This window comes from Mastacembelus armatus, chromosome 4 (assembly GCF_900324485.2).
Source record: "Mastacembelus armatus chromosome 4, fMasArm1.2, whole genome shotgun sequence".
Classification (NCBI taxonomy): domain Eukaryota; kingdom Metazoa; phylum Chordata; class Actinopteri; order Synbranchiformes; family Mastacembelidae; genus Mastacembelus; species Mastacembelus armatus.
The window spans coordinates 13832517-13852568 of NC_046636.1; the positions used below are offsets into that span (position 1 = coordinate 13832517).

At 38.7% G+C, this 20052-nt stretch overlaps 1 protein-coding gene across 5 annotated transcripts; it reads left to right on the forward strand.

Moving 5' to 3' along the window:
• Nucleotides 1-5784: 5784 nt before the first annotated feature.
• On the forward strand, nucleotides 5785-19746 carry hyi (hydroxypyruvate isomerase). 5 transcript variants are annotated; one of them, XM_026323392.1, is made up of 9 exons: nucleotides 5785-5937; nucleotides 6229-6437; nucleotides 6531-6642; nucleotides 8870-8984; nucleotides 16682-16790; nucleotides 17442-17491; nucleotides 17582-17651; nucleotides 18979-19113; nucleotides 19190-19746. In XM_026323392.1, exons 2-9 carry the CDS (start codon nucleotides 6239-6241, stop codon nucleotides 19243-19245), a joined length of 846 nt encoding a protein of 281 aa, XP_026179177.1. In that variant the 5' UTR covers nucleotides 5785-5937; nucleotides 6229-6238; the 3' UTR covers nucleotides 19246-19746. The 5 variants fall into 5 exon arrangements, with proteins under 5 accessions (XP_026179177.1, XP_026179178.1, XP_026179180.1 ...); XM_026323393.1 differs by having other exon boundaries at nucleotides 16712-16790; XM_026323395.1 differs by lacking the exon at nucleotides 17582-17651.
• Nucleotides 19747-20052: the final 306 nt, after the last annotated feature.

Below are 20052 nucleotides of genomic sequence, written 5' to 3' on the forward strand. Positions count from 1 at the left end.
ATTTGAATGAAAGAGTAATTACAACAGCATCAATTGAATTAGCACAAAGCCTAACAATTGTATTTACAATATGATTGGAAATAGTTTGTTATTCATTCTTGAAACTGCCCCAGAGTCAACTCAGCAAAGTGGAACTGAGCCAGAGACAGATAATTGAGAAAGAAAAGCATTACAATGAGACAGAGGAAGAACAGGAAGATATGGAGAGTGAGGCACCCACCCACTTTGTGCCCCTTTTTTTGGTTTGGGCCACTGCCCTTCAAAATGTCTGTGCACGGCCCTGACAGTTTGCTTACCGGTATGTTCTTTGATGGTAAAATATTGCATATTATTACTGAATGTTTAGGATGTAGTGTGAATCAATAAAATTCTTTCAGACCAAATAAAATCAGATTATTCAGATCTTTTCAAATTCAGATAGTACAACGTAGGTTGTGCCAGCACCCTATATGAAGGTAGTCCAATGCTAAACCAAGCTCAGAGTGGATTCATCTGTAGCTGAGAGGTTAAATATGAAATTGGCTATATCACCATGTCTAAAATACCTGTATGTATCTTAGCTCTCTTAATTTCCTCTTACTTTAGTGTTTCACTTAAAGATCGTTTGTAGGTAATATTGCCTTTCCAAAACACATCAGACAACTGTTTGTGCTTGTGCTTTTGCTTGTGTCAGTAAGTGCTTGTAAGCACTTATGAATGATGGGGCCCAGACAATTTCTTGTTTTTTATATGTAATGATTGCCTGTTGATGCCTGTGGTCAAATGTCTTAAATGTACAGCTGCACTTAATAATAACTTAATAAATTATTCCATGAAGAAGACAGACGCTTTTCAACGTGCCACAACCTTTTTTGCAGTATTTTTCTGCAGTGAATTTAAACCAGAGGATGTTTGTTTAAATGACACAACAGCAGCTAAACTGCTATTATCAGCTGCTGTCGGTTTAGCATTTGCATACATTTGACTAAGTCAGCTGGGCTGTTTGCACAGAAATAATGAAGCCAGTAGTATCTCTGGACACCTGTAAAAGCAAAGTGGCAAATTGAAAGAGTTCACCTATCTAACAATTTAGCACCACGTCACATGGAAATTTAGCTTAGGTACTAGCAATATTAGCTGTCATATGCAAGGTCTCTGCCTATGTGTATACATTACCACACATCTCTGATCTAGAACTGGATTGTGGGCAACAAGTTCTCCAAACTAAACAAATGACACTATTTATTGATTTAAATAAAGAGAATCTGACTGACGTGCAGGAAACAAAGGGATCTCTCCTGATAAAGTAAGACAATTAAGCAATAAGTTAAAAACATTTGCACACAATATTTTACAAATAAAAATCGAACATTTGCACACAGCCAGATATGAATGAATAAAACAAATACAGTGGCATGTGAAAATTTGGGCACCCCTAGTCAAAATTTCTGTTAATGTGAACAATTAAGCAAGTGGAAGATGAAATGATTTCCAAAAGACAAAGTTGAACATGAAACACTTTTTTGCAATACTTTAAGCAATATCGGTGTATTGTTTTCTACAATTTTAGAATGAAAAAGGGGAAAGCAGCACCCTTGTTAAAGAAATTAAAAAATGTTTACCCTCAAGTGACCTAATCCAGCTTACTTTAGTATAACTGAAACACTTTTGAAAAGGGCCTACTTTGTATTGTAGAAATATAATTTTTGCTCTCAGTGAGCACAGTTTGCTCAAACCTTGACAATTTGATAAGGGCCCTGATGTCTTTCTGTGGGAAATTACCTCCCCTTTGTGTTACCATGAAAACTGATGTGTTGAGCTGCAAGCAGCCAGTGACTCTCATGTACCAAGATGCTGTGTGACTGTTACTCCTTGCAAGTAAAACTTTTATATAATCTTACCAAAGTTCGTCCTCTGGGTCTATTTGTTAAAAGACTTTACCTAACAACCCTGCAAAAGAATAGGAACCCCAGGAGACTTGAGCTCTCAGATAACTTTGACCAACGAATCAGACCTTAATCAGCCTGTTAGGGTCATGGTTTGTTCACAGTCATTGTTAGGAAAGGCCAGGTGATGCAAATTTCAAAGCTTTATAAATACCCAGACTCCTCGAACTATGTCCTTTCTCTAAGCAGTTGCCTAGCAAGAAAATGAAAATGATTGATGCTCACAAAGCAGGAGAAGGCTATAAAAAGATAGCAAAGTATTTTCAGGTACCGCTTTCATCAGTTTGGAGTGTAATTAAGAAATGGCAGTTAACCGGAACAGTGGAGGTCAAGATAAGGTCTGGAAGACCAAGGAAAATATCAGAGAGAACTGCTTGTAGGATTGCTAGAAAAGCAAGTCACAACCCTGTTTGACTGCAAAAGACCTCCAGGAAGATTTGGCAGACTCTGGAGTTGTGGTACACTGCTCAACTGTTCAGTGTCACCTGAAAAAATATGGCCTTCATGGAAGAGTCATCAGAAGAAAACCTCTCCTGCGTCCTCACCACAAAATTCAGCGTCTGAATTTTGCAAAAGAACATTTACACAAGCCTGATGAATTTTGGAAAAAAGTCCTGTGGACCGATGAGGTTAAATAGAGCTGTTTGGCCGCAATGAGCAAAGGTATGTTTGGAGAACAAAGGGCACAGAATTTCACAAAAAGAACACCAGTCCAACTATTAAGTATGGGGGTGGATCGATCATGCTTTGGGGTTGTATTGCAGCCAATGGCACGAGAAACATTTCACGGGTAGAGGGAAGAATGGATTCAATTAAATTCCAACAAATTCTAGAAGCAAACATACCACCATCTGTAAAAAACCTGAGGTTGAAAAAAGGATGGCTTCTTCAAATGAATAATGATATTAAACACACCTCAAAATCCACAATGGACTACCTCAAGAGGCACAAGCTGAAACTTTTGCCTTAGCCCTCAGTCTCTTGACCTAAACATCATTGAAAATCTGTGGATACAGCTCAAAAGAGCTGTGCGTACAAGACGGCCCAGGAATCTCACAGAACTGGAAGACTGTTGTAAGGAAGAATGGCCAAAAGTCCCTCATACAAGAACTGAAAGACTCTTGGCTGGCTACAAAAACCATTTATGAGCTATGATACTTGCCAAAGGGACTGCTTCTAGGTACTAACTATGCATGGTGCCCAAACTTTTGCTTGTGGGCCCTTTTCTTTTTCTGTTATTTTGAAAATGTAAAAGTTGAAAATTTTAAAAAAATTATTTGTTTAAAATATAAAGGGAATGTGTCATCTGTAACTTTATACCTTTTGGAGGTTGGACTCAATGGCATGACTCAACCTCTAGATAACTTCATCCGAACAACTGAGAATCTCCACAGACAAATAAAAGGAATAAACGACATCTGTGAAGATTCTCAGTCGTCCAGGTGAAGTTATCTGGAGGTTGAGTAAGGTTGAGTTCTAGTTTTTAAATTGAAACGTTTCACTACTCACCCAAGTAGCTTCATCAACAGGAGGGAAAGCTGGTAAGAATCTCAACTTTATTCTTCAGGTTGGTTTCACTCCAGCCCTAGCCTAAATAGGCTCATTAGGTGAACTATGTAACTGGGGTGAGAGTTGTTAGACCCACACTCCTGAGTTGGTTTGACTCACACCTGGCCTGAATAGGCTCATTAGGTAAACAATAGGAGTGAACACAGGTGCGGGTCAGTAGGATCTAATGGTTGATTCTTGTGACCCCCCTGATCCACAAAATAGTTGTAAAGTGTGTCTTCCCTGAAAGACATGTGGTGTGTTCCTTAACTTCCTGGGAATAGATGAAAGGGCAGCCTGGTAGGCTGAAGATGCGTTATGTCTGAGCCCCCACACCTGCTAAGGGAGGGTTTTTCCACTTGAACATATATAACTTCTCTAATTCTGTCAAACCATGTATCTTCTCTGTCCAAAATATGTACATCACTGTCTTCAAATGAGTGGCTTGTGTCCTTTAAATTGAGGTGCACTGCTGATTGTGGTCCTGAGGAGCTGCTCCTCAGCGTATGGAGATCGCAGAGGGATTCCTTTACGTTAAGGGATTTGGAACATGTCAAGGCAAGAACTGGCAACAAAACCATAAATGTATTTCACCTGTTTCATGGCTATGTATGAACCAAACTTCACTGACTTACTTCACTGCCTTCGCTGCACTTTGAAGTTGTACAATGCCATCTTATTCTTTATGCTTATATGAGTCTGTGCATAGTTGTGACTTATGATCTTACTGCCGTTATAAATGAAAAAACGAATTAATCTGTAGTCATGACTGAACTAAATGCCTTGGCGATTGCTGTATTCTAAATAACTTAAGTTGTTGGCTATACAGCAGCAGACATGGCTGTGGCTGTAGCAGCTGTGCTATGGCTGCAGTGGCTGTGGCTGTGATCAAAGCAGCTGTAGTAGGTGTGGCTGTGATCACAGTAGCTGTGGCTGTGAACAAAGCGGCTTTAGCAAGTGTGGCTGTGGCTCCAGCTCTGGCAATGGCCTCAGCACTGTATGAATTGTGATTAGTTTTTAATTAGATGGGTTGCCTTTTAACACAAACAATATTTTTCCCTCTTGGGGAACTGTTAATTGCATAACATGAGGCCATAAATGTTATGGTGTTAAAAACTGAGCCAGCAGGCTGCCATATGTAAATGAATAACTAAGAGCACTGACTCTGTGTGATGTAAAAATATCAGCTTGAAAAAACTATATAATGTTTGTGACAAGATCTATCAACCCATCGTATGCTCTTCAGTGTACAGAAATATGAGGGGTGGTGGTCTTCACTGGAATAGTTTCTATGTTGAACCCCAGGTGGCACTAGAAGGAAAGTCAGAAAGGATTATCAAAATCATCAGGAATTAACCTCTGGACACCTGAGTACACAAATTTATAAGCTCAAATATATGGAGGAATTATCAATAGAAAACAGATCTTTTTTAGGATCTCACATACAGTATGATGTCTAAGGTTAACCCCACGCAAAGTAGGTATTTAGTGGAGAAATTGTGGAAAGAAAAGTGCAATCCATATAGTTTGTTAAATTGAGAAATTAGAATTAGCTGATAAAGTGTTCAATCTGATGGTCCTTAAGAAAACCTGAGTAGACATACTGGTAGTTCCCAAAGGAATGAGGGATAAGTAAAAGTAGTACTCATTACATACAGTGCTGCCAGCTGCCAAAAAAGCAGTAACATTGAAATGGCTCAAAAAAGAACCTCTATAACATGATAGCAAGCAATAATTAAAGGAATCTACTCAATTACTTTTATGTTCATATTACATAATGTACAATTTAAAGAAAGATGGTCAATTTGGCTGAAGACGGTAGGGCAGGATTAGACAATAAAGAGGATTATGCTGGAAAGAAGACTTCAGGCATCAATGTACATAAACAGCTCCAGTGTTTAGAAATAATCATCAGTGTGTTTGTACCAATTTTACTATGTCTAAATAACATATTATTTTCTTCTGAGGGTGATATGTGCCAACAGATACAGTATGATGTGTACACTTCAGATATGAAAAGAGATGTAGGGGGCAGGAAATGAAGGGAGTAAGAGGGTTGGCATGGAGAGCAGACAAGATTCACTGGATTGGACCACACACACAGACACATTGGCACATTTTCTTACTCTAGTATAATTAGCACAAAGAAATTACCAGTAAAATAAAATAAATATGTTTGAATTTTTGGAAAGCATTACAGATACAGTAGAGATTTTCGTTTCTAAACTATAAAACCTGGATTTAATTTCTTGTATTAAAACACATGGATAAAAAGCTCTGCGCCTGCGCATTTCCCACGCTAGGAAGCACGGTTGCAAGTCATGTGACAATAACAAAACTGCACAGTGGTGCCCTCAGACGTGCTACTTCTGTTAGTGATTTGGAAATAAAACCACTACTACCTTTTGGCAGCACTTTGCAAAACACCGATTAAAAATAATAACGTTATAGGTAGAATAAGAATGTAAGTGGAAATAATAAGGTATTTTTAAAGTTACTTTCCTAGCAGGGATAAGCTAACGCCATTTAGCGTTAACAGCTAGGCCTGTAGCTCTAAAACATTTAATTACAAATGACTGTACATTATGGTATATGCTTGTTTCTCACACAACACGGTACGGATTCTAAATGACAGCCCTCCAGCTAACCCTGGTCCACTGTAACGTTAGCTAGTTTAACGCAGGTCACGACTGACTGCTGGTGGAAGTAAAGTCCAGCGCACACACACTGACACCGATGTCGTTGGTTTCTACAGTTGAACCACGATGGGTCGGCTGAAGTTCTGTGCTAATATTACCTGGCTGTTCACGGAACTGCCGGACTTCAGCCAGAGAATATATGCGGCTGCATCAGCTGGCTTTCAGGCTGTGGAGGCAGCCTGGCTGTACGAGTCCGACCTGCAGGAGCTTCAGAAGGCCAAAGAGGCTACAGGAGTGGAGGTGGTCCTGATCAACACACCGCCAGGTACACTACACCCGCTGTTGATTTCATGAATAGCTGATACGGATATGATGGTGGTAATAACATTGTTGTATGTTTTGTGTGTGGGTTTTGTAGGGAATATCAAGGCAGGTGATCTCGGTCTTGGAGCAATTCCTGGAAGAGAGGCAGAGTTCAGACAGGGTCTGGACCTGGCTTTGAAGTATGCAAAAGGTTTGGACTGCAAAAGGTGAGACTTTGCAGAGTAAAGGTCAATGGGAAACTTGGTTTTTCACCCAACTGCCAACTTGAAAATGAAAATCTCTCATTCTGGTCATATTTTAATCTCTGAGAGAGTTCCAGTTCCAGAACTATGTGAATCTCAGTCTTTCTCATGTCAGTTTGAGTGTTGACATTCTTTATAATATTGAATATTGTTTGCACAATATCATCTACAAATATGAACTCTTTAACACATTTCAGCAAATTATAAAGTACAGCTCTCTATACTTTGATCAATTATTAATTGTACATGCCCTTTAAATCAAAATGTATACATTTCTTCTCTGTTTAACATTACAGAACATTTAAGAATTATTGCAATGTTCATGTCATCACAGTTCATACACCATGTTCAACCATGTCAACCCCTCAACTCTTATGAATTGCCTTGCATAGATAAAGTTGTTTCAGGAAGTTTTCACAACCACTGTTTGCACATTTTACAGCTGCATTTTTTTCTGTTTCAAAATGTTTAAAGTAAAGGAATTTGGATAGTTTCAAAAGCAAATGCATGTACTGTAAATTTTGCTACAGTAGCAAAGTAGCTGTGAGGTGAACTTTACTTATACAGAGTGATATACGGATTTTGTTGCTGTCATGCACATTAATGGGGTTTCCAAAGTACATATTTTTGATTAAACATTACTGTACATTTACTGTAATCAACAGTGCAGTGCTGATATCCTCTTTTTCAATTTGCAATTTACTGTACAATTTTAATTGTACTGTGTTGAATTTACATGCACAAAAAATACCCACCTTACTGCAAATTAAACTGTTGTATTGACCTACTGACAAAACAGGTAATTATTTTGAGAAGCAAGACTTTCACAGTGCTAATGGAACATTTCATTTTTGACATGGTTGTCTTATTCAGTCACATAAGGATTTACTTTTAAAAATCCCACTAAATGGTTTGACAGGTATCTGCTTTTGCTGTTTAACTTAAAATAAACTATTCTGAAAAAATGTATATTAAAAGCATAATACAAATTACGGTGACCCTAAGGTGCAAAACAACAAAATTTGCAAAACAAAACAGCGAAAGGCCAAACACAATAAGATTTCACAAAACACAACATTTCAAAAATGTTGGTAAAATAGGTAGGGACAACAGTTATCTGTGATTGGACAGAACCCAAGTCAAGTTTTGTTAAGTGTTGTGTTATCGCCTTTGCTGTTGTGTGTGGTGAAGTGTTACGTTTTTTCCTTTTCTGTTGTGTATTGAACCTATTGATGATGAGAGTCCAACCACTTCCCACCGTTCTGGAATAGGGTACATCTGTATTTATCAGACTACATGAACTTTGTCCTTTGATCCCCAGTCCCAATCTTTATGTTTCCCAGCAAACTAGATCCTTATATTTTGATTAATCTTACAAACAGTAAGGTCAAAGGGTCATCAATATCATTTGAGGTTTAAAAAATGTGTTGGACAGTCCTTATCCCACAACCACAAGATATGTCTTTGACATGGGTATTTGAGCCATGAGAAATGGTTATTGTATCCGGTAAGTTTAAGAGAATTGTTGACAGGTCAAACATATAGATCACTGCAATAAATATCCAAACAAAGGCTCTTAAATTGTTTATATTAAAAACAATGACTTATTTTTTGCCCGGGGCCTGTATTTGTGTTTATTGCACTTGAGTCTGACCTAAACAGGAGTCTATTGAGAATTCAGATGTTTTATTAAAAACTGAAAGCAAAAGTCAAATGGAAGACCTGCACTGACTCACTATTTAAGTGATGATCATCACCAGATGTTCAAAACAGAACAGGTGGTTGTAATCTTTATGTTTGAAAGTCAGTCTGCACTCACACTGGACCAGTCACAGAGGAGCAGGATAACACAAGGGGACAATCATGCCTATGTGGAGAAAGGAAAAATAATGCAATTTAAAATTTCATAGAAAAGATAATGAATGAAATATATATATAGTTAAATAAAGTTATGCTAACTTTAATGTAATTACAATCACCAAGCGTTGGATTGCTCACACACTAATAGGGAATGTGTGTTGGATTTAGACCGTCGTGAGACAGGTTAGTTTTACCCTACTGATGATGTGTTGTTGCAATAGTAATCCTTCTTCAAGCCCTGCTACTTGTCTGACAGGGTGTAATACAAAGGTTTCTGAGCAGTCATGGAGAAAGCAGTGTGTCATTTTTTTTCCCCATGTTCCTTCACCAGGATCCACCTGATGGCAGGGAGAGTTCCTGAGGGCTCACAGAGAACAACGGTTGCCAAGGAGATGGAGGCCGTCTTTGTGCAGAACCTTAAGTATGCTGCTGACAAACTGTCAAAGGTAGCTGACCTTTTCTGTGAATATACCAACAGCAGTAGTATGAATGGGATACTTCTGAATTTCTGTGGCAGGACACTGCTGAAAATAAAAAATGAGATAAATGCAAATTTAAAACAAATGAAAATGTAATTCCAACTATTATACCAGGTACTTAATTGTGCTTTTGAATGTATGATATATGCACATTAAAATGCCACGACTCACTTTTCATTTGAGAAGTCCAGGTTTATGTCAGTAGAGAAGGAGTTGTGGGACATAAATGTTTTAGATCAGCCACAGTACAGTTACAGAGAGGAAATGATTATCAGGCAATAGGGTATTCAGGAAATTGTGCAAGTAATCACTTAGTTGATCAACACAAGATTAATGAACAACTGTATTAATAATGAAATAACTGCTTTAGACATTTTAAAAAGCAAAATGCCAAAAATGTGCAAATTTTTACCTTTCTAGATAAGAATATTTTATCTTAGAGAAAGTCCCCTGAACCAACCATGCACACACACACACCGACACTGAAGTACACATCTTTTGCTTCCAAACTCCATTGGAATAAATACTAAGTGCTTCCTGCTTCTGTAGAGTGTAGACGCACTTCTGCTTGCTCCTGCTTCTGCCAGTTTTACTTTACTTTTATTCCTTTTTACTTCATGCATTCTTACCCAATGATTTTATAATACACTTTTTAACATTATTTTACCCCTTTTTTACCGCATTTGGAATTTTAGTGAGGATTTTATTTTTAATTTTATTTTTGATCAACCTCCGATGACCATGCCTCCCTTCCCTGAGGACGATCACAGCAAACTCCTACAGAAAATCACTATGCTGGAAACTAAAGTGCAAAGGTTAGAGATGTACGTGGAGATAAATGGACTATCTGGGAAAGAGGACACTACTCTACCACTCTACCATAGTAGCAGACAAGAGCATGCTAGTATACAGATAATTAGCACTAACAAGACCGAGCAACAGGAGGGTTGTGTCCGGGTAAATAAAACTACTGTTATCAGTCCTCCCTGGAACGCTCTCGGAGCAAAACCAAAGACTAAACCAGGACAAGCAACAGGCAGAATTCAGCGCCCAGAAATCTGTGATGCGACAGGCTGGCCAGCGTTACCATCCTCCTCAACTCCTGTGCAGAGGAAAGCACAGCCATGGATAACAGCTAAAGGGAAAAGGAGCAACAAAACTCCTAAGAAACTAACTGTACAGCTACAAAATAGATTCGCTCCACTACTGCAGGACCCTGGATCTTCATCTGATCACTTGGACAATCCTCCACATCCACAGAGAGGGGTAAGGTCTGAAAACTCAACAGAAGACAGAAAATTAAGAGGAAAGCTAACAGGGCCTCAGACTCTGATTGTGGGCGACTTGGCCATAAAAGATGTGAGACGGATGTGCAGTAACAACACAAAAGTGCTGTATTTCCCAAAAGATATGGTCTCTGACACTACTGACAAAATCCTGAGCATTGTTGCAGAAAACCCAACTGTGAAAAACCTCGTACTACACACAGGGGCAAATGATATTGTGAAACAGCAGTCCGAAATCCTCAAAAAGGACTTTAATAATCTGCTAAACACAGTAAGGTCTCTAAATGCGGAGGTTTTTGTCAGTGGACCTCTACCACCAATCAGAGGAGGAACTGAGAAATTCAGCAGGTTACTAGCACTGAACACATGGCTTTCAACTGCATGTGATGTCCACTCAATACATTTTATTGATAATTTTAACCATTTCTGGGATCGCAGGCATCTTTTTAAGGGAGACGGATTGTCTCTAAATAAATCAGGAGTAAAAGCTTTCACCTCCAACCTATTTTTCTTCCTGCGCCACAATCTTCCCTCTGCCAAGGACAAGATACGACGGGAATCTGCCAAGGACAAGATACGAGGGGAATCTAAACAAAATGAAGAAACATCAAAACATCCAAAGCCAACACTCCCCCCCGAATGCTCTAACATGGAGAGAAGTCAGAGCAAAGATGAGGAGGCCACACCCCCTCCACTAGCAGACACTGCCTGTGAGGATTCACTTCCCACAACCCCGCAAACCCTACCTAGTTCACCATCTTCCCGGGGGATCCCATTCCCCATCACCAAGAACCTCGCCAACCTAATGAAGCACATCACTACTGGGCCCAAACTGACCTCCTCCCCCAGTGTCATTTTTACCCCCAGAAGTCCCTCAAAGCGGCATGCCCCACCAATTCCTCAGCAAGCTCTGCTGCAATCATCACAACTGCAGCATCCACCAACCCGTCCTCCACGCCGTCACCAAAATCATTCTTTGTCTCCACAGCCTGATAACAGCACAGTAAGCTCTAACTGATATGTGCTGGGTCCAGGCTGCAATACTGTTAGTCATGGCTCTCTCCAGGAAAAGCCGGGGCCCAATATGCAAATAGCTGTTTCAATCCCAGTTTTGATAGGTAACAGAAAAAGTTTGGTAAATCTACAGAGAAATAAGACTTACCCAACGCATTCTGCAAATTTATGTATCCCTTGCCAACCACAGTATGTCCCAGAACATGGGGAAAACAATGTTTTTAACACACTAAATTTAGCTCTTTTAAATGTCAGGTCTTTGGTAGGCAAATCATTTTTAATCAATGATTTTATTATTAAGCACAAGCTTGATTTTATGTTTTTAACCGAAACATGGTTAGGACCAGATAATAATGCTGCAGTTCTTATTGAATCAACCCCTCCAAATTTCAGTTTCATGAGTGAAACAAGAATACATAAGAAAGGAGGTGGAGTTGCTATTTTATTTAGTGATAGCCTCAAATGCAAAAACATATCATATGGAAAGTTTGACTCCTTTGAATATGTTGCTCTTCATACCAAATCCTCCTGTCGAGCAATATTTGTAACTATTTATAGACCCCCAAAGTACAATGCACATTTTTTTGACGAGTTTGCTAAATTACTATCTATTGTATGCATTGATTTTGATTGTATTGTTTTAGTGGGTGACTTTAACATTCATGTTGATAATCTCAATGATGCAAGTGCAAATGAACTCTTGAACATCCTGGACAACTTTGGGCTTTCTCAGCATGTAACAGATCCAACACACATCAAGGGACACACACTGGATCTAATAATTTCTAAAGGTCTTAATATTTCTGAGGTGGAGGTGACCGATGTTGCTCTTTCTGATCATTACTGTGTTTTTTTTAAAACAACCACCCCTGCTGTTTTGCACACAGGTGAAACAGAGGTAGTCAAAAAGCGGAACATCAACGAGAAGAGCTGTGCATTATTCATTCAGGCTTTTACATCATCACCAACCATGCCATCAGCCCCTGTTGATGATCTTGTAAGCAGTTTCAGTTCCAAAGTTATGACTGTTATTGATTCCATTGCCCCAATTAGGACCAAGGTATTGTCAGCAAGAAAAAAGTCAAAGTCACCTTGGAGAAAAGCCACAGTGGTTAAAATTCAGAAAAGAATATGCAGACAAGCAGAACGTAGGTGGCGAAAAACCAAACTCCAGGTTCATTTCGACTTGTACAAAGAGAGTCTTCAACACTATAACCAAAAACTAAAAAATGCAAGGCAATCATTTTTCTCAGAGGTTATCAATAGAAACAGCAATAATGCCCGCGCATTGTTTTCTGTTGTAGACAGACTCACAAACCCAGCACCCTCTTTTCCTTCTGAACTACTGTCCAAAAAGTCATGCAATGATTTTGCAGCCTTTTTCACAGACAAAATATTAAAGATACAAACTATCTCTAGCTGCAGTCCTAGGAACATGACAATATCACCTGTGCCTCCTTGTTCTCCAGTGAATCTAGAACATTTTGATCTCCTTGATCACAGAGCTCTGGCAGAAACGCTTCTACAATTAAAATCTACATCATGCTGCCTTGATATTTTACCAACAAATTTTTTTAAAAATGTTTTTAACAGCTTAGCTCCAGATGTATTGCAGATTGTCAATAGTTCTCTTCAGTCAGGGCAGTTTCCCCAGGCCTTAAAAACTGCTGTTATAAAACCTCTTCTTAAAAAGCCTAATCTAGATGCTTCAGCAGTAAGTAACTACAGGCCAATATCAAATCTTCCATTTCTGGGAAAAATAATTGAAAAAGTAGTTTCTCAACAAATTCACAGATTTATGGTACAAAACAATCTTTTTAATGCACTTCAGTCTGGATTTCGCGCACACCACAGCACAGAGACTGCACTTATTAAAATTTTAAATGATTTACATTTAAATAATGATGAGTCCAAAACCTCTGTTTTAGTACTACTGGATCTCAGTGCTGCATTTGACACAGTTGATCATGATGTGCTGCTTCATAGACTAGAAGCTTGGGTGGGAGTTACTGGCTCAGTGTTAAATTGGCTAAAATCTTACTTACAAGATAGAGACTATTTTGTCTCACTTGGTAACTATGAGTCTGAGCGAACAAAAATGAAATGTGGGGTTCCTCAGGGGTCTATTCTTGGTCCTCTCTTATTCAATATCTACATGCTGCCCCTTGCTCAGATTATGGAATACTACAACATTGACTACCATACCTATGCAGATGACACCCAACTTTATATATCAGTATCATCTCATGATTATAGTCCTCTAATTTCATTATGTGAGTGTATTAATCAAGTCAAAGAATGGATGTGCCAGAATTTTCTCCAGCTTAATACAGACAAGACAGAAGTGATTGTTTTTGGCCCCAAAAATGAAAGGTCAAAGGTCATTGCTCACCTTGACTCCATGTCATTGAAAGCTACAAATCAAGCCAGAAACCTTGGTGTAATCATTGACTCAGACCTGAATTTTAACAACCACATAAAATCCATCACTAAATCTTCCTATTACCACCTGAAAAACATTGCTAGAATAAAAGGTTTTCTGTCTACACAAGATGCCAAAAAACTTGTTCACGCATTTATCTTCAGTAGGTTAGATTATTGTAATGGCTTGTTCACAGGTCTTAGCAAAAAGTCAATCAGGCAGCTGCAGCTAATCCAGAATGCTGCTGCCAGAGTCCTTACAAACACCAAGAAACTGGACCATATCACACCAGTTCTCAGATCACTACACTGGCTTCCCGTTAGTCAAAGGATAGATTTTAAAATTTTATTGCTAGTTTATAAAGCACTAAATGGTTGTGGACCAAAATATATCCAAGATATATTGGTTCCCTATGAGGTTTCCAGACCCCTCAGGTCATCTGGGACAGGTCTATTGTGTGTTCCCAGAACCAGAACCAAACAAAGTGAAGCAGCATTTAGTCACTACGCTCCTCACTTGTGGAACAAACTTCCTGAACACCTGAGGTCTGCTCCAACTGTCAGCTCATTCAAATCAGGACTGAAAACACTGTTGTTTACTGCTGCCTTCGAATAATTATCTTTGTTTTCTTAATGTGCTTTTATGTTTTATTTTAATTTACTTTACTTGATTTAAATTTATTTTATGTTGAATGTCTTTATTTTAAACGCTCTTTCAATGCTTTTAATGCTTTTAATGTAATTGTATGCCTTGTAAAGCACTTTGAATTGCGTAGTGTATGAAAGGTGCTATACAAATAAATTTGCCTTTGCCTTTACGTGGCATCTTACCTTGTTTGGTTTCAAGCTGTCAGAAGCTAACATTGGTATTTTCAGACACACAACACACTGGTCTCTCCTTGTTACTCACCACTGTACTGGTGAAGTGTCATTACCCTTGTCATTTTTTCTTGTCTTTGCTTTGGAAGCTTTGCTTTCAGCTGGTGACAACTCATTCTCTGCTGTAACTTAATGTTATATTATGTCTCACACACTTCTCCCATCACACCACCAGTACATTCAAGAACAACGCCAGGTTTTTGTTTAGATCTGTCTAGATCTCTCTGAATTTTCTTTTGCATAGGCAGGCGTTTCTACTATTAAAATGAACTTTAACCAGTGCTGCATTGGCTTAGTGTTTGACAAATCAACATTATACAGTGGGTACAGAAAGTATTCAGACCCCTTTAAATTTTTCACTCTTTGTGTCATTGCAGCCATTTGCCAAAATCAAAAAAGTTCATTTTATTTCTCATTAATGTACACTCAGCACCCCATATCTTGACAGAAAAAAATAGAAATGTAGAAATTTTTGCAAATTTATTACAAAAGAAAAACTAAAATATCACATGGTCATAAGTATTCAGACCCTGTGCTGAGTATTGAGTAGAAGCACCCTTTTGAGCTAGTACAGCCATGAGTCTTCTTGGGAATGATACAAGTTTTTCACACCTGGATTTGGGGATCCCCTGCCATTCTTCCTTGCAGATCCTCTCCAGTTCTGTCAGGTTGGATGGTGAACATTGGTGGACAGCCATTTTCAGGTCTCTCCAGAGATGCTCAATTGGGTTTAGGTCAGGGCTCTGGCTGGGCCAGTCAAGAACGGTCACAGAGTTGTTCTGAAGCCACTCCTTTGTTATTTTAGCTGTGTGCTTAGGGTCATTGTCCTGTTGAAAGGTGAACCTTCGGCCCAGTCTGAGGTCCTGAGCACTCTGGAAGAGGTTTTCTTCCAGGATATCTCTGTACTTGGCCGCATTCATCTTTCCTTCAATTGCAACCAGTCGTCCTCCCCCTGCAGCTGAAAAACACCCCCACAACATGATGCTCCCACCACCATGTTTCACTGTAGGGATTGTATTGGGCAGGTGATGAGCAGTGCCTGGTTTTCTCCACACATACCACTTAGAATTAACGCCAAAAAGTTCAATCTTGGTCTCATCAGACCAGAGAATCTTATTTCTCATAGTCTGGGAGTCCTTCATGTGTTTTTTGGCAAACTCTATGCAGGCTTTCATGTGTTTTGCACTGAATAGAAGCTTCCGTCGGGCCACTCTGCCATAATGCCCCGACTCGTGGAGGGCTGCAGTGATAGTTGACTTTGTGGAACTTTCTCCCATCTCCCTACTGCATCTCTGGAGCTCCGCCACAGTGATCTTTGGGTTCTTCTTTACCTCTCTCACCAAGGCTCTTCTCCCACGAGTTCTGGTCGTCCCAAACCTTTTCCTTTTGAGGATTATGGAGGCCACTGTGCTCTTAGGAACCTTGAATGCTGCAGAAATTCTTTTGTAACCTTGGCCAGATCTGTGCCTTGCCACAATTCTGTCTCTGAGCTCCTTGGACAGTTCCTTCAACCTCATGATTCTCATTTAATCTGACATGCACTGTGAGCTGTAAGATCTTATATAGACAGGTGTGTGCCTTTCCTAATCAAGTCCAATCAGTTTAATTAAACACAGCTGGACTCCAATGAAGGAGCAGAACCATCTCAAGGAGGATCAGAAGAAATGGACAGCAATGTGAGTTAAATATGAGTGTCACTGCAAAGGGTCTGAATACTTATGACCATGTGATATTTCAGTTTTTCTTTTTTAATAAATTTGCAAAAATTTCTACATATCTGTTTTTTTCTGTCAAGATGGGGTGCTGAGTGTACATTAATGAGAAATCTTTTTGATTTTGGCAAATGGCTGCAATGACACAAAGAGTGAAAAATTTAAAGGGGTCTGAATACTTTCCGTACCCACTGTACATACATCATTTATGGTTCCTATTGTACTCCAAAGTAGGTACATTAGTTGGATTAGATTAGTCTAAAATTATGCTGCCTTGAACAAATAGCTGCTAATGTAACTGATTTTCTCAGCTGAGCACAGCTGCCATCACATAATGTTCTGTGTTGATCAGAATGTGGTGAAATGTCAATGGTGCCCACAGGAAGGAATCACTGGTTTGATCGAACCAATCAACAGTAGGATTACAGATCCCACGTATTTCCTGGATTCACCCCATCATGGTAAGACCCTGAGATAACACACTCACCAGAATGTTCAACTGTCAGTGCTATTAATATAGAGTAATACACTGATGTGTTGCTGCTCTCATCAGTCAGGCAAATTAGACAAATTAGGCAAATACAATAGACTGGAAGTTGTTAGAAAATAATACAATTTAAACTGCTAAAAAAAAAAAAATAAGGGAACACTTAATCATCAAAGTATAACACCATCAGTTAAACGTAAAACAAAGTGACAACAGTTGCAATGGAGAGGCAAATGAAGGATAAACCCCAAAAAGGGAATGGTTTGCATGTGATGGCCATAAACAAATGCTCTCTTCTTATCCTTTCTGACCCGACAACAACACAGCAGCAGAACCAGTACCTCCTGTTCCTCTTTACAGGAAAGTATTTTGCCAGATTTTGTATGAAGCTCAACAATGTAAGCGCAGAGCACATACTGTCATCATGAAATAAACACTGAGCTAAAAGGGAAATGGATTCGGGCAGGAGATATGTCATGTTGGAAATGGTGTGCTGAGTACACCATTGTTTGATATGTTTGTCTTAATTATACCAACTCACTTGAGGAAAACACACCTCCTGCTTTGCATACATAATGTCTCACTTCCTGTAAGTTGCTGCTGATTTTCACTTTTGTATCTATAGCGGCTGCAATATTGGAGAAGGTTGGAAAGCCGAACATCAAGCTGCAAATGGTGGGTGCTGTAAGGCTGAGTCTAACGTGGAAAAAAGGAACAAAAAGACATGATGAAGCTTTTATGTAACAGATGTGTGACTATTTTTAGGATGTCTTTCACTGGCAAATCATGGATGGCAATCTGACCCAAAACATACAAAAGTATTTCCCCATTATCGGTAAGTAAGAAAAAACAGTGACAAATCTAAAACTTAAAAATACATATATTCCTAAATGAATCCAGAATGGCAGATTGCAGCATTTGCCCAATTCTTATGATTAAGACTTTTACATATCTTCGTATTTACCTTTCATTACACTCAGTGTTAGTAAATAAACATATTAAATTACCCTTCAGTGGATGAACCTTACAATGTCCCTTCAATCTAATGTTTCCATATCAAGATGAATATTCTCCCTGGGAAAAAAAGAAGTATGCTTCCCCTCCCACCTCCTGATTGCTACTGGGGTACTTAATATAAATAGTTGTTATATTTTTATAGAAGGTATGTCATCTACCTGGGGGAGGGTGGGTGATACTTTTAAAATAACTTTTGCTGATATGTGTTCTGTCTGGACACTAGATAGCCTTCCTGGAAATGTAAAGGAGAACCTGGCCCAAGAAGAATGAAAGTGTGTTTCACATCATTATGATTTTGGAAAGTTCTTTTTCTGTCTAGCTTTTTGAGACCGGGACATCATTTTGCACATTTTTTTTTTTTTATATACTATTAATATCTGCCCTACACCTTTTGCATTTATGCAACTGTTTCATGGTCATCGCTATGCAGCCGCTGTGGTAGTTGTGGCTTCCAAGCATCCAAGCATGCTGGATGTGTTCCAGACAAGTTTATCTTGGTTTCATCTGACTAACGAATGTGCTGCCAGTACGCATCAGGCTTTTTCATGGTCTTTGGCAAAGTTGTAATTTGTGGTTCTGTGCCATTTTGTGAGCAATTGTTTTCTTCCTGGACACCCTCTATAGTTGACTTCATACAAAGAATGATACCTTGGACACAGTTTCCACAGAAAACCCTTGTGCCAACTCAGAAACACTTGCTCATGTATTTTGTGAGTAATAAAACACGCAGCCAATGCACTGGTGTGTTTCTCTGCTGTGTTTCTAATAGTTATCAGACGACAATGGATTTACAGAACCAGAGAAATGTATCATGTCTGGCTTCAGTGATCTTAATATTGGAGAAAAGAGTTCTTATTGGGCAATCTTTTTCAGCAGTATTTTTTTTCATTACACAATATTTTAATAGCAAAAATCATAACAATAACAAGAATTTCACTACCTGGTTGGTTTGGTGCTGACATCGTCCATGTAAATTTAGACCGAGGCGTGGGAATACCTTTAACGAGAAACATGAAACTGTACTAGACTGTCCTTCTTCAGCTACTAAGGATAAGATTTTGCAATTATGTGATGTGAAGTGCGTGTCCAGAAATGAAGATGAAAATCATAGTAGGCCCCAGTGTAAGAAGTGTTGTGTTTTTCAGGTCATGTTCAGATTGCTCAGGTTCCAGGGAGGAATGAGCCTGACAGTGCCGGAGAGCTCAACTACAGTTACCTGTTCATCACACTGGAAAACCACAAGTACCAGGGATACATTGGCTGTGAATACAAGCCGCTAGGTGAGTGTTACTTCCATATTTTATTTTATTATTATGGAACCCATTACAAAATAATAATCATCTCTTTTCACTTTAGATTCCACAAAGAAAGGTCTGGGTTGGATCAAAAATTACCAGATACAGAACATATAAAGGTGACCAACCCAAAGCTGCTTAATTGTTTTATCAACAGCTGTTTGTTTTCTGTTTCTTTGCGCTTTAAACAGATTCCAGTGGCCTTTTGTCTCTAGTTTTCCTACATCCACATATACATACTGTCCAATTCTTTTAGCAACCAAAACTAAGCATGATTTCCAAAATAATGCTATGTATGCTTATCAGTGAACTTCATCCAGTGCCATAAAGAGAAAAAAAACTAAATCAAGATTTGGTGTGCCCACCCTTTGCCTTTAAACCAGCAGCAGTTTGGTGTTTGAATGAAGAATTTCCATCTACATGTCATAAATAAATGGAATCAGTGGATCTATTGGTGTTTTGTTAAATCTGTTAACATTTTTGCTTATAATAGCCGCAGCTAACTTTGAATTGGTCCATTTCTAAGTGTACTAATTTTATTTTACAGTCTTGTACACTATTTTTGTATCACATGTAAGTAATAAATTTACAAACAATAAAGAGCTGGGTTTCACTGCAGTTGTCATATTGTGATGCCATAATTACATGAACATTGGTACACATAAAGAGAATGGTTATTTCTGTTTGCAATTGATTTCATGATTGTGGTTGTACTTAAGTACAGCCATAATTCAGCTAAGTGAATAAGTAAACAGTAAAGCAGCTTTAAGGATTGAAAAAATCCAGAATTGTACTAAATTATCAGTCCATGAAGCTAACTCATTCCCTTTAGCCATTAATAACCAACAGGTCTCATGGCCTAATTTTATCTGAATGCACTTAATGATTGCCTGCTTTATTTAATTTTTAATTTATTTTAGAGAT